Source organism: Zosterops lateralis (genome assembly GCF_965231275.1).
Source record: "Zosterops lateralis genome assembly, chromosome: 1".
Lineage (NCBI taxonomy): Eukaryota > Metazoa > Chordata > Aves > Passeriformes > Zosteropidae > Zosterops > Zosterops lateralis.
In genome coordinates, this window is record NC_139762.1 from 47,422,822 (window position 1) to 47,447,761 (window position 24,940).

Here is a 24,940-nt window from a genome sequence, read left to right on the forward strand (position 1 = left end):
TAGAGTGGTTTGAAGAGAAACTGTCTTTATGCTGCAGTTGAAATCTAGGAAAGTTACACAAAGAAATGACAAGAATTCCTACTCTGCTCAAAATGTCAGTGTTGAAATAGTAGCAGCAGTATTTGCTTGGTATCCGTCTTAATTATGAAAGTATCTTCAAAGAATTGACTTTAAAATCCATTCCCTTTTTTCCTACCCTTGAGTTTCCGTTTTTCTGTTTGAGACGCCTCTTTTCTAAGACCTTCTTGGTGCTTTCACATCTCCTTTGCAAAGGAAGTTTCACGAGCAGGATCTCTCACACTTAGGATTTTAAATGCCACGAATTTGTCCCTGGTTGATGCTTCTTGAGATGTGTTAAGATTTCTCTCTCTCTGTCTCTTTCTTTCTCTTCTCACTTTTTATGAGCCTTTCACAAGTCATATTTGTTTTCTGTATCGGAATTATTCTGTGTTCATAAAAGCTCCTTGAAGTTGATAATAATACCTAGACAACTACTTTTCTATTTATTTGACACTCGGCAGAACTGTTTCTAAGAATACATCTTTTAATGGCTGATTGATTGCACTGAGTATTAATTACTCTATCCTGTTGGCCTGAAACTAAAACATTATGTTAAGGTGCATTCAGTAAGCAAAATAGCTTGTGTTGCCAGCCTCTGGGATATTTCTGTCACAAACATCTGAAATGCCAGTGCATGTTGAGTTAGAACACATAGAGTATTATACATACACATATATAGAGTTTAGATGTAGTCTCAGGAAAGGGGTTTCTGTTTTGATTACTACCAAGTTATGAACCTATGTTTTACCATAGGAAAGCATGAAGCCTTTAAACTGGAGACTTTTTTTTTTTTTCTGAACATTTTAAAAGTTCACCACTCTCCACTTTATTTCTTGGTTTTGTTTTTATACAGTCTTCAAGTTATATCTGATAAGCCTGTGAATGTTAAAAGTTAGCCCGACTTTTTTCTTTTAAAACTAAACAGACTGCAAAATTGCTCAAATACCTCTTTTCTTCAAATCAATGTTTCACGATGTCTCCAATTTTGGTTATTTGTACTTTTGACTGTCCACCAAGAAATTAAATCTGGTGCTATCCATATGGAGGGGGAAAAAAAAAAAAAAAAAAAAAAAAAGTTGATTTCATGTGGAATTTAAACAGGAAGCTGACCTTAAAGTGTAGGGAATGTGTTGTGGGAAAGAGGTTTCTCCTCTCTCTATTCTACTGAGGATTCCTAGGACTTCAGGCACCAGTTTATAAGCAAATGTAATGTCTGAATGAAGGATACTTTCCCCTTTAGCCACATTAGAATTTTGTTAGTAATAACCAAAAGAAAAAATTTAGAGCCACTGTAGTGAGGCAGAGATTTGTGAGTTTGTGTTTGGGGTAAGTCACCTGTTCTAAATATGGCAAATTGTGATTGAATTTCCCACATTTGTGACCCATTATTTCAGAACTTGTGGCTTTATATAGTCAGTTGTGCACACTGTTGTCCTGTGCAGGGCCAGGAGTTGGACTCTTGTGGCTCCCTTCCAACTCAGCATATGTGATTCTGTAGTACTTGTCTATAGGTAATTGGATGCTTTGCATATGTAGTGCCTCTTGATTTTACAAGCTACATCCGGGAATTAGAATATAGTTACCAATTTTATTTTGTGATCATTTGTGTGTACCTCTGTATCTGAGAGCAGGACTGTTTCTCATGGAAGAAAGATCCTTGAAAAGAATAAACCACATAATGATGCATGTGCCTTGTAAAATGTGAAGTTGCTTTTATTACCTGGGGTTGACAGGTATGGACAAGTTGATGAAAGTAGCTACAATATTTGTTTTCACTTTCATTTATTTGACAGATAAATATAATGATATTTGGTAGTGAAGCAGCATGTTTTCTGAAGAGGAAATGTAAAGAAGTCTAGAAAGGTGGTTTTTTTTTTTTATGTGGAAGTAATCTATCACCTCCAAAGAATTAGAATTTCTAAGTTTCTTAAAATAGTTAATTTTCAGCACTCAACCTTTTAGCTCAACTTAAGCTGGTAAATAGATTTTCATTATTTGAGATGGGGAAAAAATATATTTTCTTTTTTAAACAAATGAACTGTTGAAAAGTCAGGAAATAAAGTAGACTTTGTATGTTCAAGATGACAAGCAGGGTTACTTAGCAAGCTTTATCCACACTTCAGCTCTTTATGAACTTCAAGTCTGCCTAAGTTTATTCAGAGCAATGATCCCATAAATATATCATAGGGTCTCACAGAATCAACACTGATTCTGTTTTGCTCAGTTTGTAATCAAGAAATGATTTCTGTCTGTGAATTGCTAGTGCTGTTTCTCCAAGTATGATCACTGCAGTCTTGAGTGCTGGGGTCATGCCTGGACTCCTGACATTGGTACATGAACCATGAATCCGTTTTAACTGTGTCAGATAGTAATATATTAATCAGCTATCTCTTAAGACCAGCTACCCATAGGCTATTTTTTGCAGTTCTGTATTTGATTTTGCTGAATTAGAGAGTAAAATTTATTACTTTAAGGTTGCATTGTGTAGGCTGAGATGCAGGAAATACTGCAGCTTACTGAATCACTGAAAAATTATTGATTGAAGTTGCTATAGTAGTATCCAATTTTCTTACGACTTATAAGACAAAGCGAATAATCAAATCTAAAATTTGTAATGTTGTTCTTGTATGAGTCTTTCACCTTGCATAAGTAATAAAGAAGTAGAGACTATTTGACTAATGAAGGGACTGAAAATTAATTTTCTATGTAATCATATTAATAAATGTTTGAATTTAAAAGAATATTAAAATTTGCAATCAGTTTGTAAGTGAGGAAATATTAGCCTGGTTCAAATATGAACTTGAAATTAAAACTTTTTTTCCAGTACAGAATTGTAGTGTGTTGGGTGGTCAGGTGGATGCACTTTATATGTAGATCCAAAGAGTAGAAAGGTAACAGGAATTGAATTTAACTGGAAAAGCCATGGAGAAATATTGTAGTTAAATTAAGTATATAAGGTGTAAAAGAGCAACCACATACATGGTAATAGTAGGTGGGGATCAAATCAAACTCCCCTCATTGAATTTTTTAGCTGTCCAGATACTTGAAAATACATTGTTCTTCCTTCCAGCCCATCTGTTATTCCTTATTATAACTGACATCACCACAGCTACCACAACTGTTAAAGAATCACTGTATAAAAATGGCAAAACTTACATATAAACTCAGCAAAACCTAGTACTTATTACACAGTTTTATGGAAAGAAAACTGCAGGAATCAAACTTTATAGTTTGTTGAAAGATTTTCCCTTTCTGTATAGTAGTACTGTAATAGAGGTAATGCCAGTTATGACATACGGTATGAACTGTTCAGTTATATACATGTATATATATAAATTTTTATTTGAGTGTTCTGTAAGAATGTTGCCTGATCTGAGAATTTAAATGCAGAGATTTCTAGAATCTTTCTACTTAAACCTAATTGCATTTTAAAGAAATGTTTTTAAGGGAAAGAAGAAAAAGAATTACATCTGTTTTTCTCATTGTTGATTTGCCACCAGATGTTTGAGAGATGGCAAAAGAAAATACGACTCTTTTCAAAGGTCTTTTGAAGAGATAAATTTAATACATGTATCCTAGCCACAAATATGAATGTGATTGTATTTCTTTTACTTTAGTAGGATTCTGATCCTGAAAGATATTATACATACTATGTCCAACATATACTGTGATTCAGGACTGGTTTTCTAGCAAGCTAGCTTCAAATGCTGTTTACTCTTTGATGCTAAACACATGCCCATATTGCCAGTTCTCCTAATTTTATTGCATGCCACTTATTTGCTTTTTCAAAAAACTTACTTTTTACAGTCATATGATTTTTGTAAGGGTTTCAACTTTAGAATAACACTTACAATATTCCTACCTTTGTGGTTCTAGAGAAAACCTTAAAAGTGGAAATTCTCAAGAACAAGAAGGCAAGTATTTTAAATAAGATCATTGTGTTTAAAAAAAATATGAGTGGGTTTTTTTTTTTGCTAACCCATTATTTGTCTGTACCAGTTGTGACAGAGTGGACTATGAGTTGTATCAGGTTCTGAATGCTCAGTCTTGGAGCGGGTTATTGAGCAGTGAGTTGGATTTTATGAATGTATTCTGACACTCTACCCATGAAAGTGCTGGATGTCTTGTTTGAAAAACAGTTTTATGAAAAGTTTTGCTCTGTTGATTTTGAGTGTCTTGACTACTATGCTGTTAAGCTGAAAGACTTTTTTTTGTACAAAGAGGAGCACATGGGACATTTATGTCAAGCTTTAGAACTGAGAGGCAGCAAGCAGTGCAAAGAGTTAGAGATGCTTTGAAAAAGCAGCTTTGTTCTTTACCAGACAGAGTAAAGGCACAATTATAAATATTGTTAAAAATAATAGGAGAAGATGTGCACACTTTTTTCCTTACTGAAATGCTGGTGAATTTTGAAACTTGCAGCAACTGTGAGGAGAAAGAGATGTAAACTACTTTGAGTTGAGTGTTTTAAATTTATGTAATTCTTCAAGCTTTCAGAATAAATCTGTTTTAAAGACACATTGTGGTTATTTTTGTTAACATCTTTGTAACCTGTGCATAGTCTAATTTTCCTTTTGTATCTCCCAGCATTATCTTATAGGAAGCCAATCATTAAAAATAAACTTTATCTAAAATGTTAAACTTACTAGAATGTAGATTTTATCAGTGAAACTCCTTCCATCTCTTCTATGCTGGAAGCAGAGCTCCTAGAGGCCTCTCTGGCTTGCCTGAAGTGATATGGGCTCCAAGCACCATCTTGGAGTGGGAGAAGAGAAGGCTTAGAGGAAGGATAGACTTTTGAGGCTCTCCATATCCTGAATTCACAGGGCATAGCTGTTAGTACAGCCTTTGAAAGCTGTTATATACCTGTCTGCTAGTGGGAGAGCTTGAGCTTGAAACAGATTGTAGATTTTGGATGAAGGAAGTGCAAATGCAGAAATATGCTCTAAGAGAGAATGAAGCATGGAGATGTTTTAAATGTGTCACTGTTCATCTTAATATTTTTCTTGTTGTTAATGCTGGTACTGTCACAGGGAAATCACAATGCAATTTGTCTTGCTTCCTATTATTTAGAGCTCTGACATATAGGCTGCACTCTTACTAAAGTAATCAGATTTGCTTGTCAGTCCTCACATTCATTTTCAATTCTCCTTCTGCCACTCTCTTAGATATGGAACTGTGATACTAAGAAATGCAACATATAAATTATGAATTTTTCCTTTAATACGTTGTACTTCAGTGCTCTTACATTTTTTTGCTTAAAGCAAGAACATATTTCTGGAGGCCTGTGTCATCACTCTGAATATTATGTTTTTATTCTACTTGGTGACAAATTTTACTTCGAAACTGCATTTTGAATAGCCATCTTCTGTAATTTAAAAATAAAACTTTTGCTGCTTCTGAAATAGTTTTTATTTTACGTTTAAAACAACAAGAAACAAAGTTGGTTAATCCTTTAGATAAAATTTTGCATTTTGTATGCAACTTCTGTAGCCTGAGCTTGAATTTCATGCCTAGCCTGCCTGTGTTAGTGTGTGGTGTGTGTGTTCCCTGCCTGGAGGGACCAGAATATTGTCTCTTGCAGGGATGTCTGTCCCAGGGTATAAATTGTTAAATATTAGCCTGGTGAGATTCCCTTGTGCCAAGGAAATGGCAGTTGAGCTGTTATACTAACCGTGGTAAAAAAACCCCACACCTGGTCCACGTAATGTGATGTGGTCGCTCTCAGGATTCACCTGTATGAAAGGAAAGCTCTGCTGCCCCGCAGGTGGCAGTAGTGCTCTGGCAGAAAGGACCCCCTTCCCAAACTTCTGTGAATAGTGCTTGGTTTTAACTTGGCAGTAAAAATAAAAACAGTCAATTTCTTTTCCTTTCCTTTTCTTTTCGTTTTGTTTTGTTTGATAGAAAATGCTTCTTTTTATTTGGTTACTGGATGGCATTTTAGGCAATGAATTTCTTTCAAAGAGAAAACTACACAAGGAGAACTACAAAAGCTAAAGCCTGGTGAGAGTTTGTCCTAGTGCTAGCTAATTTGTTGTTTTGCTGTCACCATTTGTAGTGTCACCACGTAAAGTTGCTTGTGGAGGAGATGTTTTCATTCACAAGTAGGGAACAAAAGTACCCATGTAGGATATGAAAGGTGGAGAGTTCTTCAGCCATTTAAAGTGGCCAACATTCAGGTTTTATTCAGTTCTGGCTCTCTGCATTTCAGTGTTTATAAGAGGTGATAAATGTTACCCTGTTGTTCTAGTCATAACTTCTATTTTTTAATGGCTTTTCCGTTGGTTATCAAGATGAAATCATGTTTCATTTCTCTCTTCTTCATGCATGTATTTCATAATTTTTTAAACTACATTAGTCTCTGGTATTCTGTTAAGTTCAGCCATCCTAAGGTATCACAAAAATGGGAAAGATGAAGAATGCTTTTCTGTAAAGCAGCTACTTTATGCTATTTAATATAATTACATATTGTTAAACAATTATATTTGAGCACTGTATTTACATTATTTTCTTGCATGCCCTCTGCAGAGTGTGAAAAGCATGTTAAATATATAATATAAATAGTTTAAAAAGAATTCTAATTGTTGAGTGTAATTTGATTGTCTGTTTTTGCATGTGATAGCAGAATGGGAAAAGCTTACACACATATGAGCATTACTTCTAATGTAAGTTGAACCAAGATTTTTTTACTGAGGAAAGCATTTCAAAGAAGCCTGAGAGTTCTCCACAGATATGCAGGACAGTTAGGTATCAATAGCTACTTGCATTGAGTCACGCTGAATGTACTTTGAATATTCAGCTGTGGGGGTACTTGAGATTTTGGAGTCTGTGTTCTTATAGTTAGTTACTCCTAGTCTGATCTTCCTTCAGTGCTTTCCCAAATGCTTCATGTAGTTACAGCTTAAAATGACCCTGAAATGGTAGTAAACTTAGAATAATTTAGGCTTTCAAAAGCACTAAACTAAAAAGTGCTATTGAGGTATGCTCTTGCCTATAATTACCTCAGAGGGTGATAAAATGAGGAGAGAAATGGTTTCAAAATGCTTGAGCACAATTCCAGGAATTAGTTTCCTAATTTAGTAGTTTTTAAATAATACATTATCGATAAGGAATGGAAAGTATTATTGCAGAGAATCCTATTTTCTAAAATGGTTGGTTTGAGTAATAGCAATTAAGACTAATTCTGAAGTTGAAGTAGAAATTTTATGAGCTTTTATAAATATAAATAATTAAAGCTGCAAATGGTGTCAATAACCAGACCTTGTCCTAAGAGTTGTCCAAAGCTTAGCATGTGTTGTTCAATAAAACTAAGAACTACAGATTCAACTTCTAAATCAATTGTTTGAGTGATCAGTTTGGTATTATATAACTGGAAACATGCAAAGCATTTTAATTTCTTCAAGAACTATGTTGTAAGCAATTTGTTTAGTAAGAGAAGACCTACAAAAAGCATATGCCATTATTATTACCCAGAATCCAATAAAAGATAGTTATTCAAATTATTACCATGTGTGTAGGAGCTGCTTTGTACTGTAAAGTTATTTTAGATATCAAAATAATTTGTTTTATACTTTGAGTTCCTCACTGTTAAAATGTCCCCTTAGGTTTACTATTACTCTGACTATTGTGTGATGCACAGTAAAAAAACCCCCTTACAATAAAAGAAATTTAACAAGTAATTGAAATTCCAGATTGTAATCAAAATGTGCCAAATGAAGTAATGATATTTGCAGGGATATTGTGTGAGAGCAGTAGCTGTGGGGAAACTACTATAAAACTGTTAAATATGCTTCCCCTCCCCCTGCTGTCCTTAACCACAGTTAAAAAAAGATTGAGAAAATAATGCAATTTTGACTGTCTGACAAACATTCCAACAGAGAAATGAATGTATTATAGAAGTATATTAGAAATGCTTACCGTATTTTTCCTATTGTTTCTATTGATGTGCAAATTCATGGGCCACTTTTAACAAGGAAAGATTACTGAGAAAGGCATTTTTATTCTTACATGTGTTTCATGTTGAACAATCTTCTTGGGACCGAGCAGCACGCTAACTGAAGCAAAGGAAAAGTATAATTTGTAATGCTGCTTTCTTAAACTAATGCTTTTGTCTCTGAGATAGTGTAGACTTCAAGGATGCCATGACTATCAGAAAAGGTGGTCGAAATGAGTTCGTTCTAAGGTAGAGTTTCTGAATGTGCATTCTGTAATGCTGATTCGGAAGTTAAGCCAAGCATAATTTACACAGGTAAATCACCTCAAAGATTTAAATGGATCTTATTTGATAGTCTGATTAACTGCAGATAACTGTCAGTTTAAAGGTGTGTATAGGAAGGGCTGTATTTACAAACCACTTTTGAATGTATTATACCTTAGTAGTATATCATCAAAGATTTATTGCTAACTTTGTAGCTATATTTCTTCATGCCCTTTTGATTTACATTCAGATGTCCTCAAGGCTCTTTCCTTAGTAGATTAACAGATGCATACCTTTGGGGAAAAAAAATTTAAGATCATCCAAAAGCCGTTGCCGGACAATTCTAGAAATTGTCTTGTTTTCAGAAGTTTTCTTTCTCCAGTTGTAGAAAAAGCTTCTGATGCTGTTTTCCTTGTTGTGCCCTCCCACCCCTTTAAAGAAAAAAAAAGGTCATTATTTGCTATATTTTGATAGCAAAGAGTGGGGCAGTATATTTGGTAGCATGCTAGCATCTGCCTTAACAATGCCCCATTTTAAAAGATTTTGCTGCACCCCTGACCAATATGGCAAAGCTCCTTGCAAGTATCAGGCAGACGTTGGCAAAATCCTGTATATTAGGTGTTATTTGTATGCCTTATTAAGATTGTGTTGTGATGCAAGTATTCATAATAGTTTGTCTCCTAGCATTGCTCGTATAGGAGAACTCAGAGTTAGCCCAATGTATTTGTTTCATGTGCCATCCACAGTTCTGTAAGTGTAGCACAGGCTTGTGTTCTACAGAGCTTTTTGGAAGTAAGAAAATTAGGATGGGCAGTTCTGCATGTAATTTAAGCAGCAGACCAAGTCTTGAGCAAGGAAACCAACTATAGTGAACAATAAATATTCAAGTAATGAGAGAAACCAGGACTCATTCAGTTCCTGTTGATAGTTTGCAGTTTGTCAGAAAGTCGCTTTAGTATGCAAGCCCCAAGCTCACAGGTCATAAAAAGGTCATGATGTTCACAGGATGGCTGCTAGCACAGGTACTGAATATTTAAGTTGAAAATCAGTATTAAGTCTTCCTCTTTACTTTCTTCAAGTATTTGTTGGGAAAGTCTTGGCATCTCCAGCCTTACAAAGACAGTTTCCTATTACCTTTTTAGCAGGGAATGCTGAAAAATTGCATGTTAAAAATTCCAGTGTAGGTGGAAGCTTTTCTGTGGCCGTAAGCAGTAGTCCTAAAAAGAAGACTCTGTTTAAGATGAGCTTATATGGGTACATAAGGGGAACTTTGTGTTTGAGCCCTTTTATGTGTGTTCTGTTTCAGAAAGCAGTTCAGATTTGCATGTTCCAACTTCAGTGAAGGGCTCACTGGAGATAACTGTTGTCCAAAAAATCCTCACAAGCAATTTCCATACATTAATAATTCAACAAGGAGATTTATTTCTTTCACTCAGTAGCAATTGCTTTCTATAGAAAGAGAAAACTTAAACTTACCTACAGCAATTACTTATTTGTATAGTGCCCAGTAGGGTCTTCATTCCTGTGTGCAGTTATAACTGTACAGAGTTTAGATGATCTCAGTTACAGCATAGTTTTTCCAGATTATTTGATGGCAGCTGTAAAACCACCACTGGGATTGTGGCTTTAGTGTGCTATAAAAAGACATTTTGAACTGTACAGTTGGACCATCAGTGGTCAAAATTAATCTGTGACATCTGTAGGCTTTTGTAATTACTATTACCATGGCAAATTTTGGATTGAGGTTTCCTATCTGTATGTTCTGGAGCCATGCTACAAGACCATGTAGGAAACCAGAGAGAATTTTATTTCTTTTACATAGCTACCTGCCTTTTTATTGTACTAGAGGAGGCATTTGAAAGGTGTCAGTGCAAGTTAAAAGAATTTTTGTTAATTCTGTATGAGTTATAGCTTGAACTCTTACATAAATTCAGTATTTTACGAGGGTTTAATTAGTGTGATAGTGAATTTGGCCGTCTTGTCCAGATCACTTTTTATATCTAAGAATTAGATTTGATCTATTTTTGCTTTTTATGTCAGTTGTGTTTGCTGCAAAGGCAGTATCTGCTATAAAATATTCTAAGGATTGAGTAAGGCTAAATTACTGGCATGAATGTGTAATGTTGTGATTATGAAAGTGAATGTAGTCTTTTAATTAAAAGTAGGCATTTCAAAAAATAAAGTGAAAATTTATGCTTCCTAGCATTTGCCGTTAACTTCTGCGCTGGTCTTTACTATTCAGTTTTTCTCTTCTGTTAGGAATAAGCTTCAAATTAAGCAAAATGCTGATCAGTAGTCCCTATTGTCTCATAGTTTATTAAATACTTTCCTAAATCTTGCATTTGCATGGTATGGATCAGATAAACATAACGAGTGAGATTTTTGTAGGAGCAATGAAGTACTTTTCCCTTGAGAGAAGAGACTATAGTGTAGCTAATAAAACACTCACTTGTATTGATTCAGGGGAGTGTAAGGGGAATGCTCTGAATCCATGTTGTTTCCTTTCAGATGGATACTGCAGGGAACAGCCAGCCAGGGTTTGAAGCCAGCACAGTAGCTGCAATAGCAGCCAAAGAATTGGTTAGGGGAGCTATTGATACCATCAAAGCCCTAAAGCTGTCTTCTTTGTGAGCATCTTCCATCTGTTCATGATTTCTTCTAACCCTTCTTTCCTCTTCCCCTTCTCTTCTATTCCATTTAGCAAATTCCTTTTCCTGCGTAGTAACCTAAATACTACAACTTCAAAATACTTAGATGAATAAATAGGTTACAACTGCCTGGTCTGTTCAGCTTGTTTGATCTGATCCTTTCCATTACCTCTCCTGATTGTACAGATTCACAGATTCTGAGGGCCCTTTAGTCATCTAAGACATTCTTGGGTATGATTGCACCAAGCGGGAGTAATGTTAATGAAAATGTCTGAATTAAGGAATAAGTATTATTATTAAGGAATAAGTATTATTATTATTATTGCTTCTATGATTCTTCCCAATTTCTTAGTAAGCTTTATTTATTTATTTATTTATTTTTATGCAGAGATTTGAAGGGTGTTATAGTCACTCTGAGTGATGATGGCCATCTTCAGTGTTCCTACCTTGGAACTGATCCTTCACTCTTTCAGGCTCCTAAGGTTGATTCTAGGGAAATAAACTATGAAGAAATGAATGCTGAAATGAAAGAACTTCAGAAAATCATCAGGGAGGCCACAAAAACACAAGGTATACTTCTTTCTTGTTCTATATTTTTACATATCTTTTTAGCACTTTAAAATATTTTATTTTCAGACTTTACTCATAGTTACATTTCTGTAGAAAATTTAGTATTGAAGAAAAATACATATATAAATCCTACGTAGTAAAGCCCCTGGATAAAGGGCTTTTACTTTGCATTTTCCTAATGCTGTTGGAAGGTCAAAGATGTTTATATCAGGTTGCAGATAATTCTCACAAGTTCAAGGATTCAAAATAAAAACTGACAGTGCATGGACTACCCAAAGACAAAAAAAACTGGAAGAATTTCAACAATGTGATGGAGTTAGGCTTCAGAAAGAGTAAAAGTATTGCCAAATTATGTTTATTAATACAAATGACTTTTTAAGTTATGAAATTAGCAAAAATCAACTTTTTAAAAGCAACTTTTCTGTTGGTTTAACTATTCAAAAATATATTTGTAGGACAGAGTGACATATCTGATGATCATAAATTCTGGAATTTATATACATTGCTAATAACTTACATTGATTTTATTCAAGTAAGGGCACATAATTTCTAGAGAGATCCTTCAGATTTTATGTTTTCATAATTGTGTTTTTAAACATCCTGGTTTGTGCAGGGAATTGGAAGCATGTGATTTTACAAGAAGCAATGGAAAACTTTTCAACAAATAGAAAAAATTAAATTTTTTCCTTGATGATAGGTAGCATGTTCTTAAAATACATTAAAGAAATAGTCTTGGTTTTTCTATGTGGAAAAAAAAGTGAAAAACCTCACAATTGAAATTCCTAGAAAATAAAAATTATTTATCTGCAGGCATGAGTTTGATTCTGCAACACAATGACTTCTTTGTTTTGTAATTACCTGTAACTTTCCAAATCCAGTAACGTGTTGTTTAAGCATATAGATGTGGATAAATTCCACTGATTTTTACCACAGTTCATCCTTGACAATTTTGTCTATCATAACCAAAGGAAAGAAAAGCATGATGGAAAGAACAAATCCATTTGAAGTGAATCAACTTCAGCTTATTAGTTTCAATATGTTGTCTGGAAGATCTAAGGAGAGAGAAATAAACTGTAGCTGTCCTTTTAAAATTTTGTAATAACTGTCATGGTATGAATGATAAATTTGCTATGAATATTTTTTTTATTTTTTCACCATTCTTTTTTCTTAAATTCCTTTTCTTCCTCAGTTTGTCTAATCTGATCTAAGTGGTGTTTTCAGATGAGGTTTTTATGAATGCTCTTTTTGTTGTAGAGAGATGCCTTAATGATGTTTTATTTGACTTCTAATGGATGTAAAACTTGTATGAGAACCTTTTTATACAACAAAGCATTTTACTTATGAAGAATACCTGTCAATTTTGGATATTTTGGCTTTGTTTTGTTTTGGCTTTTTTTTCTTAAAACTTAAGCTTGAACATTGGTTGTCATCAAGTTACTCCTAAGCACAATCTTTAAAATGGCCTGTTGACTTTCTTGTCTTTTGAATTCATGCTTGTGCAGTCAGAGCTTGTGTTGTTTTGAAAATATCTACCCTTATATGGAAATAATTTTTCTTTGTTTCATTTTGACTTTCAAACGTGGAAGGTATTTAGAATTAGGTCATCATATTAAAAAAACCTTAGAGTAGTTATTTCCATAAATGTCTTGTATTTCTGTCCAGTGCTGACCATTAAACGGTTGAACTTAAGCTGTTTTATACATTTCGAAGAATAAGGATTTACAGTATAAACTGATGAAATAGTTTAAAATCTTAACTGTTATACTAACTTAAACCTAATGTTACTTGCATCAGTCTGGATGACATAAGTGATTAAACATACGTATTTTGGCTCAGTTTAATAGTAACAAAAAGCTGATACTTATATGTAAACTTTGATTGTGATCTCTCTTGTACTTCTAATAGAAAAATGACTGTATGACAGAGGTTGCATCATAGTTAGCTTGAAGAAGCAACCAGAAGAGAAATGGTTAAGAAGGGATAGGAAGAGAATGGACTATGCTGAGCTATATGTAATTGGCAGGACCAGTTCTTTGCAATTGTGGCAGTATGAAACAGACCTAAACTTCTTTTCTAGGTGATTTCAGAGAAATGTGTTTAGGTTTTGCTTTTTTCTCTCATAGTAAAGGCAGGCATTTCTCTCTGAGCACAAGAAAATGAATACCTATTTTCTGCCTTCATCAAAATCTTTTCCCTTGACCCTCTTGTTAGAAAAAGATAATGTGCTGTCTACTAGTTCTAGGTCATTTTCAGGACCCTGTGTGTAATAAAATTCTTGCAGCTCTCTGGATGTGTTCACGTTCTCAGTTATTCAATTAATATGTTAATTGCCCCTTTACATCAACTCTTTACTTGTTACTTTAGAAACTATATATTTCCTGTTCAGATTTTTCATTTTCCCATACATTTTAAAAAATGTTTAAAAATAGAAGTGCTCTTCAGAAAAATGCAAATACCCTAGAACTCTACTTCCGGACTCTTAAGAGAAGGTTATGTAATTCCTCAAAGTTTTTAAGGCTTTAATTTCTATAAGTTGTTTTTTGCATGTGTGAATCAGCATAAGATTTTGTATCATGGATATAAGTGAGTTTGTAGCATTCTTTTGCCTTGTGCGTTGACAGTCCTGGAAATCATCTGGTGACATATTTTTATCAAGTCACATATAATAGTCTATACATAAAACTTTGATATACCTCTTTATACAGAGGAATTTGCTGAAGATTAGATTGTTAGACATAGAATCTTTCTTTTTTTAACATATTCACTATCAAATTATTTAGATGAAAGTGCCATGAGATGTGTGGTGTTATTTTGGAAGTAGTTATTCATCGTATATTGGCATATGCATGTGAAGACAAAAGTTTAAAAATACCTTACCTGTCTCTAAAGATCATGGATATTAGGTGTAAAGTCTTGTTATAGAATGCATCTGAATTATTTTTCATACATAAATCAGAAACCCAGAATGAAATCCATGTTTAAGTTGTCTATAGAAATCTAATAAAATTGTGAAGCTTTTTTGGAAGTTTCCAAAATCATACATGTTGCTATTTTTTTTTCTTTACAGTAGTAGGACTTGATGCTGTTTAAGTATGGCTTTTAAGAATGTAGCTGAATATTTATTAAAGGAGAACTGATTTGCTTTTGCTGATTTCTTTTTCTTTCAGATATTTTGCCTGAGTCTGAAAAACAGAGAGATGTAATTGTCACAGCAAAAGTTTCACCTGATTTGGATGAAGAATCTGTATGTACCTGTATAAAAAGGAAATTACTCTGAAAAGCCCATTGATTTCAGATGAGTAAATAATGACTGATCATGCATAGTGATTACTATTTACATTTGTGTAACTGAGCTTCATGGCCCTCAGTTTTCCATGAATTGAAACCCTCTTTTATTAAAGATTTTAACTAGAATGATTAAAATTATTTATTTATCTTCTGTCTGGGGACCTTGAGATTCTTGCCTAAGCAAACATAAGTGAACAAGAACTTAGAGTAGAGTCTGGAATAACTTTGTAGTGGTGAGAAGTTGTACTGGTGAGCAGTTATGAACATTGGGGGAAACAGTCAAAGTGTGACCCTTGCACCTTTCAAAGATAGAATACTCAAACCACTCAAGCTGCATTGTAAGAAATAATCTTTCTCCAACAAGCTGTCATTCAATATTCTTTGGTGTTGCAGCCTTATTAGCTTATTCATGTTGTATACATACATAATTTACAAAATGTATTCGAATTAATATTTGGGAGAGCTTATATTGCCTCTTAAAACTCTTCAATTTAAACATTTTAGAACATACTTGTTGCACTACAACATCTTTATCCATTTCTGGCCACTAGTTCCAGCAAAACTAATTTTTCACAGCTACTTACTGTTTAAAAAATACATTAGGATATTATTCTTTGATAAATGGACCTCTTTATAATGTGTGCTAGTGTCCTAGCACTTGTCTGTAGAAAAAAAGAACAGTGTGACATGGTCTTGGCTAGCTGCAGTGATCTGCTCACAACACTTGAACTGTTAGGTGCACTGAATGCTCCAGTGCTGCTGTGCTCATTTCTTCAACCTTCCAGATGCAACTGGTCTGTTTTATATGTAAGTAACTCAGTCTATCAAGCAAACCACAGCCTTGAATCTTTATCTGCCCATATATCTTAGTTTCCTGTGTGGTCAGCATTTCTATGGGTTCTTTCAGTAGCTGCATAGGAAGGAAAAATCTGATAAGATACTTCGTGGGGAAGGATCAATAAGCAAGTGTAGGAAGAATTTTAGGGCTTCTGCAGTTACCTTGGGAACTACAGGATTTCCAGTGCTACTTCTGCACCTGTGAAAAGTTCGAAATTGCAATGTGTGTGATAAAAGCAAAGAGGATATAGAGTATTAAAATTGTGTAGATAAACAAGTGAAAGACTATTCTGTTACTTAATACCACCTCCTGTGTGTGGCCTCTGATCCAGGAAATCCAGGTGATTTCTGAAAGCTGAATAAGGTTACAGATATGATAAGGCTCCATATCTTTATACCCCTGCTATTGTTTCAGAATCAACCACTGGTCACCAGAGAGCATGACAAACCAGTATGAAAGTATCTGTCTTTTTTTAGCTGAGAAAGGTGCACAGTGTACAAATGAAAGTCCTACATCTAGAGCTCAGAGAGCCTACCAGCTTCCTGACTTCTTAGGAACTTTGTGTATGTGGCCCTTATACTGCTTTTAATTTACTCTTTTATAATGAGAAGGTAGAAGTTCAAATCAGTAATTTGGTATTATAGCTGAGGTGAGAGGTGTGTTTCTTTATAATAATTTAAATGGAAACATTTTCTTTAACTGTAGTGACTGACCTGTTTCAAAGTTAAATGTAAGCATAAAATAAAATTAAAATAGACCACAAGGTCAAGATAAATTTTGAAGCAGATGGAATTGCCTATTGAAATAGAAATTGACAAGAGTATTGAAGTGCCTGCTAAAATTTTCTTTTGAAGTTTCAGGTATATTTCTGATTATAAAATAGTGTGTGATGGTTTTATAGTAGATGCTATGTTGTATATATAATATATTGACAGATTGGAAGTCACCTTTCCCTACTGAATAGCAGAAGGTATTTCCAGAATTTAAATAAATACACAGTGAAATGTAGTGTGCCAAACAAAACAGTTTCAAACATTCATATATGCATCAGAGTGTATTAGTTTTTTATATATACAACATTTATGACCTTCTGCTATCCTTTTTGGAGGGAATTTCAAACAGAGACTTCACATTTTCAGAAGGAACTTAGAAATGTATGTTGTGTATTTTAATCTGTCATAGGAATGGTAAGTCTTTTAATGTTAATTCTGTGTTTACCATATTGATGATATGAAAGTAATGTTGCTTTTATTGTGTTTTCTTGTTCACGTGGAACATTGAATTCACTCTGTTTTCATCTTTTTTCTTCACAGCAAGCCATTGACAGTGAGGTAAAAGCAGGGCCAGTACCATCAGTCACAGTAAAGGTACTGTGCCTATCTCAAACAGTAACATTTGAATAGTGGTGGCAAATTGTAACAAGCCTGTCACTTTCTGTGTATTTCACTTAGAACGTGAAAATGAGTGAATATGAAATGCAATATATACTTAATTTTTTTTTTCTTCTTACTATGGTAAGGTGTCATTCTAGCAAGTCTTCTGCTACAGTTAGGAAGTGATTGCAGTTTTATTTTTGATAGGGCTATCAATAAGCCATCACAGAAACATTATTAGGATATAATAAAGTAGTTTTGGCTGTCATGAGAATATTTTTTCCAATGGCAATATATGTTTGGTTACTCAAATGGGAAGTTTATAATACTCAGCTGCCTTTTTAGTTGTCAATAAATAAGAATAGACTTTCTTTTGTAAAAAGACTTACATAGCTGTAGCAATTAAAAAATGGTAGGAAAATCTAATTAGAAAATTGCAGTTCTTCATGAGAGCTCGTGTCTGTAACTGGTTGTAAAGAAAGTGTGTACGTGTGCACATGCATGTACTTGCAAGTGTAGTTTTTCCTCAGTATTGCCGAAAAAGAATCATGATTTTTATTTCTGACTTTAGGATGATCTTCTAATATATCAGTGGAGCTTCATTTTTGAGAACCTTGCAAGTTCTCTTTCTGTCTGGAGTGAAAAATTCAGAGTGTAACTGAACTGTTTGAACCACATCCCCTCAGACTAGTGTGGTTTACTTGTGCTTGCTCCAATATCTTTCTCTGCATTTTTAAGTGCTAAAAATGATCCAGGATAAAACCGCTATTTTGATAAAGTCACTGATAAGTCTGCTCAAAGAAGTTCAATTGAATTACTTATTTATATGTTTCATAGGCTTTTTAATGGGAAAACATAATTTATTTCCCATTCTCTTGTTTATGCATCTTGTACCTTTTAGTGAAACAAAAATAGTAAATGTAGGAGTTACCATGAATTCATTTTTTTCTAGGATCTTTTTTCTGTGATAAATTCCTATAACAGGTGTATTGTTAAACCTAAATGAATGTTGGTGTTAATTATGTTAAAGTAGTCAAATTAGTTTCCTAACACTTGAGTAATTTTGTAAGTAATAATATTCTAAACTGATTTATCCTGGCTCTAGTGAGCTCCGTGGTAGACCAGCAATGCGAAATAGATGATATTAGATATATGGTCTCTGTCTATGCAGACCACATTCAGATCTCAGTCACCACTATACTTTCATTTTAGATATGAGTTAGAGACACTGTTTTGATATCCATTGGTTTTGCAGTGGAATAACTGTGCACAATAGAAGCAATGAGGGCCACTCTATGTTTAGCTGAGCTTTCATTATCTGCAGTTGTGCTGACTATCCTCTATATTTTATTATTTTGTTTGCAGTAAAAAAACCCAAATAAAACTTGGAGTTATTCAGAAGACTATGCATTACTGTTTGCAGTTAAAGGAAGTAATTTCTTTGGTTATCTTTGATTTTATTATTCTTGGGATTTTTTTTCCATTATAATCACCTAAAATTTGCAAAATTTTATATTTGTTTGGATTAGAATGAATGCTCATGACACTTGCAGGATATTAAACATTCAATTCATACTTAGCTTTAGTTTGTCTTAGGTTAAAATTACAAAGAACTTGAGAAGTCCCCTCAGGTTTTTGTAATCTTTCAAGGTACTGTATCTCATTATTGGCTGGGAGTAAGTAAGAATTGTAAAATGAAGATACTAGTTTTGAACTTGAAATTTTAAGTCCTTAATTGTAGTTGCTGAATTGGTCTTTGCAGATTTTTTTCATATCTTTCTGTTGGTTATGGATTTTTTTTTCCTGCTGTAGAGATTAATTAGTTGCTTCCTTTAAATACTTCTGTCTGTCCCTTGATCTAGATAACAATCCAGAGCAGAGTGACTGCACAGAAGCCAAACCTGGCCGTGTGTGTGCAAGCTCCATTGGCAGTGACCTGTGACCAGTTTGTCTTTGATGATTTAGGTAAAATTATGGCAGTATCATCACAGTTGTTGTATTCTATTACATTTTCTGTGTTTGGAAAAGGTATAGCCCAGCCTCCAGTGAGTGCATTTTTGCAGATATACAGCAGTTAAAGCAGTTACAAGTTGTCTTGCCTGCACTCCACAGCTTCTAGACACTGTGTGGTGGAGGAAGATGATGTAGATAGGAATGGAGTTGTTTCCCTGGTTGTGGTATGATGTGTGACAGGTGAAGAGAGACAGGGTGGGATCTTCATGATGGAGGCAAAACCCCCCCTATTATTCTGTAGTACTTCTGCTGGGTTATTTTGTTTTGCTGACATTTCTGTCTATGTGGAAGTGCCAGTCTTGATCTACAAATGGGAACAGTCTAGTATTTGTTGCCAACATAGCATCAACTGTTATGGGATCCTAGTCTATTTCCTGCTCTGTTGGTAAGACTGCAGGCGAGATTTCCTTTAGGACTACATGGAGCTGAATGTCAGACAAGCATGCCTGCTGCTTCAGTTGGAACTAAAAGCCATTTCTGCACTGAAATGAGAAGTAATAGTTCCTGTTGAAACAGGACTTTACTGACTGCTACTCTCATTTGTAGGGTCAGTTCTTACATTTTCTCAACATGTGATAGGAGCAAATGGCTGATGGCTTTGTAAAATACTAATATCGTAATGTAAATCTCATTTTTTTTAATATTCTCCATGTTCATTATTCTGAATTGTTTTATAGGTTATGCTTCAAGATACTTGGAGGGCCTAGTTTGCCTTTTACAAGTTAAAGCTTAAAAAATAAGCATGTACAGGGATTTGATAAAGGTGAACTAATGGAAACTATCATAATTTAATAGAATAATTCCTGAAGTGCTAGAAAATATGCTGCTTTCATTTGGATGCTCCTCTTACTTGATTTAATTTTGTATTGTTTTTAGAACCAGATTCATCTGAAACTGTGGTTCTGTCTGTCTTTTTGAAGGAGAATTGTTCTCCATCAGAACTAGAAGGAACTTGTATGGTTTCATATAACATACCAACAGGTAAGCCACTGCAGACTTGAAAGTGCTGTGCCTTTTTTTTTGGAGGACTTCTTCCTTATGTATTTCTTATAAATGTTCTTTTGAAATATTCTAAAGGCAGTAGTAACTAAAGAAATAATGTCTATCTAGTCTTCAATTATAGTTACTATTTTATGTTGCATCAATTTGTGTAATTTGTCTTAGGTAAAATAATAAGCTTATTGCTTGGGAAGCAGTTGTACCAGCTTTCCCACTCTGTCCTATCAATTTGCTTCTGTTCTACTCCACCTCTTGGAGTGAGAAGTTGATTACATCTTTATGACTATTCACCCTTCTGGTCTGCCAACAAATGTGACAATAATGCCTCCCCACAGAGAATGAGATCTGAATAAGCATTTGGAGTGATTATTCCTCACTTCCTTTTTAACAGATGAACATACTTATTCCAAACAATAAACTAACTCAAAGAAATAGAAAAAATTTTGTTATTTTATGATGTTATGGTGTTCTAGTTGATAGAATATGTAAATTTATTCTGCTATCCATAACTGAAGGTTTATTAGCTTAGTGTTCTACACACAGCCTTTTTAATGTGTCAGGCTACTGAGAAGCTGTATTGAGACAGGGCTTCCATGTTATATGCTGCATAAACCAGTTTAAGTCAGTTCTTCACTTCTTGCTGCTTGGCTTTGCTCCTGCGCCTCCTCCCCTGTTGTGGTCATATAGTAACCAGTTGTTTCTCAGCCAGATTTGCTGATTTGGTTCACTGTGCAAAGACAGAGCTGTGCCAGCACAAATGGAGTAGATTGGGGTGAAAGAAGTGCATGTGGACTAAGGACTTCTGTGAAGGGTGGTAGTCTTGAGTACTTTATCCTATACAGATACTTCTATATAAATATTTTCTTTGTATCACTTCACACTAGAAACATTGTGTTTATGATAGTAGTCTAGGCTGTGCAGTGACTGAAATGTTTATTTCTAGAAAAATAATGAAAGGCATGCCTTTAAAGAAAAGGATGCCCTCCCTTTTAATCGAGAGCCTACATGAACAGCTGGTAAAACTTCACTATCCAGTGATTCTGACTGTGTATTCCTTGTGAATGAGATGCTGTGCATTCATAGCTGTCTAAATTCATGATGTGGCCTTAGACAGCTTTTTGGAATAACCAAATAGGTAGCACACTAGTGGATGTCTTGGATCCTTTGATTTTTGAAAGCTTACTTTTTGTTTTGCTGGTTATGTTTCTGTAATTTTGCTTCGTAAGACCAGAAAATAAATGTATTGTTTCTTTCGGGTAATGCTAATAAAACTTACATTTGTATTTTAGATATTAAGTTGGATTTTGCAAGCCTTTTGATTAGGGAAGTAAGAAAATCTTGCATATTGAATGTGTTTGATGGTTTATATGCTATTAAAGAAAAGAACAAGCAGACATGACGTCTAACAGAATTATAGAAACTGAAGAATAAATTTTAAAAACTTATCTTTGGTAGTTGAATTTCAAAGTAAAGGAACATAATTAGGGTTAAGGCTAGGATCTGCTAGTGCTTTGATATTTATTCAAATTATTATCCGAGATAGTGCTGTGGAATTACATACAAATACTAGTGCTACTTGGCAATCAAATCCTTTAGTGTAATATGCTAGTAAACAAACCTTAAGTGCTTTTGTAATTTCATTTTATCTGAACAGAGACTGTTTCCTCTTTAGTTTTTTAAGATATCTATATTTGTGGCCAAATCACTCTTCAGTCTATCTCTGTGGGATTCATAGAGCTGAAGCTTGATGAGTCAGTCACTTGGATGGGGTTGCACTATTGATGAATGTGGTCTCATGTCTGGTTTTTGGCTAGTATTATGTCTTTATGTATTGTCTACTTAACAAGTGTGGCTTAAGTTGTTAAAACCCTGTTACATTTCCTTTTTCTTTTTCTAAAAATTTGAATAATATCTCATGCAATTTTTTTTACCTTTTATCCTGTTGCTGGTCATATGGCAGAGCTCAATCCTGAAGGTGAGTAAGTGCAAAAAATGCAAATGTTTGTGAGTGGCAGTATATACTGAATTAAACAGACTTGGAGAGGAGCTGTTATTTTGCCTATCATTTCTGTAATTTCTTATTATTCTTGTTTTGATGCTATGAAGGTGTGGATATAGAGAACAGAAGGTCATAAGGACATTTCTTGGTGAAGCATGTTGCACTTTCTCCTTTGTAACATCGGAATTTTGCCAAGTATTAAGTTCCTTATACATTGAGGTTGGAAATTGGAAACAAATTATACTTTCTTTCTTGTTTCTGGTTGTAGCAGTTAGGCAGCTAAATTATGTCTTTGGTGCAAATGAAAGAGCTGTTAAGCATTTATGCTGTTTGGGCTGAGTAGCTCTGAGAATGATGTCACAACATGTCTTCAGTCCAATTCCTATTGCAAACATCTTATTCAAGGCTGCAAGGCTGCTTTCTGTCTTAGACTACCAGAAGTACAAAACTTAGCTGTGATTGTGGTAGATACAATTCTTGGAAAAGTTACAATTAAGAGACAAAAAAAGATTGGAAAATTAGCTTATGTGGATATAGACTAAAAAGAGAGAAGAGTGGTTTTGCAGTGTAGATGTAGATGTGTTGAAAAGATGCGGTGCTTGTAGAAGATATTTTATGAACTTTAAAAATAAATATATTAAGTACACATTCCTTCATGTTTTGGGAAGGTAAAAAACTTGATTGTCATAGATTTAGAGATCCACTGAATAGGAGTTTTCAGTTCTGCAGTTTTCCTAAACAAAAGTTATAGATATATGTATATTTGAATCTTGTTTTTCAATACTTATGCTCTTTCAAGCTTATTAAGTGCAGTAAAAAGAAGCAAGTAGGTAACTGTTACTGTTCCCCTCCTTTTCTGGTTTCTGGATGTTTCAGTGGAGCTTGAGGTGTTGTACAGGAAATACTCAGGAAATGTTGTACTTGAAACATCTCACTAAGATACTGCTCTTGACAAGAATAATTGTTACCCTGTGGAATGTTTCTGCCAGACAAAGTAATTTAAAAAAGTTAACTATCAATAAACTATATAAAACCAAGTGTATATAGTTTGAAAGAATGCTATTCTAAGTATGTAAATTGGGTTTTTCATTTAAGAAATACCAAAACAAGATGAAAACTTAATTCTGAAAAGAATATTGCAGAATACAGTAAACTTTGTAGAATTATCTGTGACAAAATCTTTTTGGGTCACTGTGGTGTACACTGGATTAGGTGAACTCAGAGCAAATATTAATTCTCTGAATATTTAACATCCTAAATTGGGAGATCTGAGTTTTAATACTTTTTATCATGCACGTTAATATTATGTTTCAAATATAACTACACGAATGCATGAGGAATTTTGAAATGAAATATATCTACAAGGCATATGACTGTTTTATTAGTTATAAAAGGTAAGTGCATAGTATGCTTTTAAATACTAGTCCCTTATGAGATAACATTGGGTATTATCTATTTTGTTTCAGATTGGAGGAGAATCTGACTTTTTATTTCCACCTTTTTTCTTTATTATAGCACTAAAATTGTGTATCATGCAAAGTATCACAACTCTAAATGAAGTGAGATGTGTTGCTAGACAGAATATCAACGGGTTGAGGAAATTCTGACTCCCACACATGGCTACTACTTTGTTTTTTTAGTGCCATTTAAAATTCTGAAATACTCTGAAACATTTCCCAGCAAGGTTTCACTGTAGTGATAAATTTTGTTGGAGCTTTTTGGTATCTTTTTCTTCCATGTAGCTGTTTTGGATTAATCAGCTTGAAATCTCCCCAGTCTCCTCCAAAAGTTAGATAATACATGATTTAGTTTTTATTTGACTTTTGTCTGAAATATTGAAAAGTTATGTTTATGAGGCAGACAGGCAGCAGACTATGCAGAAAAAGCTGATCTAAAAAAATAAAAATGTCTTATTTTAAATATAAAAAAAATCAAAATCTTTTTGCCTACTTTTGCTACCAGATTTTCTTGTTGATAACTCTCCATATCTAAGTTCAATACTAAGACCTTTGTGTTATGCTGTCATCAAGAAAAATTTTACTTTTCCCATGAGATGATGAAGACACAGTTGGATGAATCATTCTGACGGATCATGGGTTTATTTTCAAGTATTCCTTTAGGAATTTTCCTTGGAACCTGGAGATACTCTAATTTTGAAGACTTGTCTTTGATTTGAATGAGTTTTCTGCTCCATTTTCTCTGATTTTATATTTATAGGCTGCTACAGCATAGTTACTTGGAGGCTTTATCAGCCAGCTGAAACAGCTTGTGAATTGACAACCACAGGGAATAATCTGAGCCTTATGGTTGCGTTTTTTCCCTGAGATGAGTCTTAGAAGTAATTTTTTTCATTGGAAGAGATCTGAGAAGCAGCAAACAAACAAAATTACTAGCAAAAAGGGTTGCTTGGATGGCTACTGAATGTTTGAGCTCAATTTTGATACTCTCTGCATATACATCTGTGTAGCTATCAGTTTCATGACATTTCTGACAGTAACTTACTTTTGTCTCTAAAAATCTATTTTGTTAAACAAAGTTTTCCTGTAGGTGCTTCATCAAACAATTGTCCTTAAAACCCCACAATCTGTCTTCTCAACAGAGCAAATACTCCGTATTTCATAGCAATGAGCACTTTTGCCTTTTGTGTAGAACATACCAGGCAATTGCTGACATGGTAGCAATTTGAAACAATATTTATATCTGAGAAAATTTTTGACACATTTGAATGCGTTTTCTAAATGTTAGTGTTTAAACTTCCTCTACTCCTGCACCATTCTTATGAAATCGTTTTTGATAGTAGGTCCCAATATTCAAGGCTGTAGCCAGTTCTACAGTTCTGTTTTATTATGATGCAATAAGTTGAAAGATAGAATTCAATATACATTTGGATAGTAACCTCAATCGGATACATTATTTCTCTAAGTCACAACCTCTGAGAGATAATATGAAGGTTGC

General features: G+C 34.1%; 1 protein-coding gene across 8 annotated transcripts in view; it reads left to right on the top strand.

Moving 5' to 3' along the window:
• BBS9 (Bardet-Biedl syndrome 9) overlaps positions 1–24,940 on the top strand; it is a 292,981-nt gene that overhangs the window by 49,820 nt on the left and 218,221 nt on the right. For 6 of the 8 annotated variants that reach the window (XM_083855192.1, XM_083855193.1, XM_083855194.1 and 3 more), the window contains 6 exons: positions 11,294–11,475; positions 14,643–14,719; positions 16,915–16,968; positions 18,837–18,939; positions 19,864–19,968; positions 21,947–21,961. In XM_083855192.1, the coding sequence (XP_083711318.1) occupies positions 11,294–11,475; positions 14,643–14,719; positions 16,915–16,968; positions 18,837–18,939; positions 19,864–19,968; positions 21,947–21,961 (536 nt within the window). The remainder of the gene's footprint in view (positions 1–11,293; positions 11,476–14,642; positions 14,720–16,914; positions 16,969–18,836; positions 18,940–19,863; positions 19,969–21,946; positions 21,962–24,940) is intronic. The other 2 variants (XM_083855190.1, XM_083855195.1) reach the window with 1 other exon arrangement.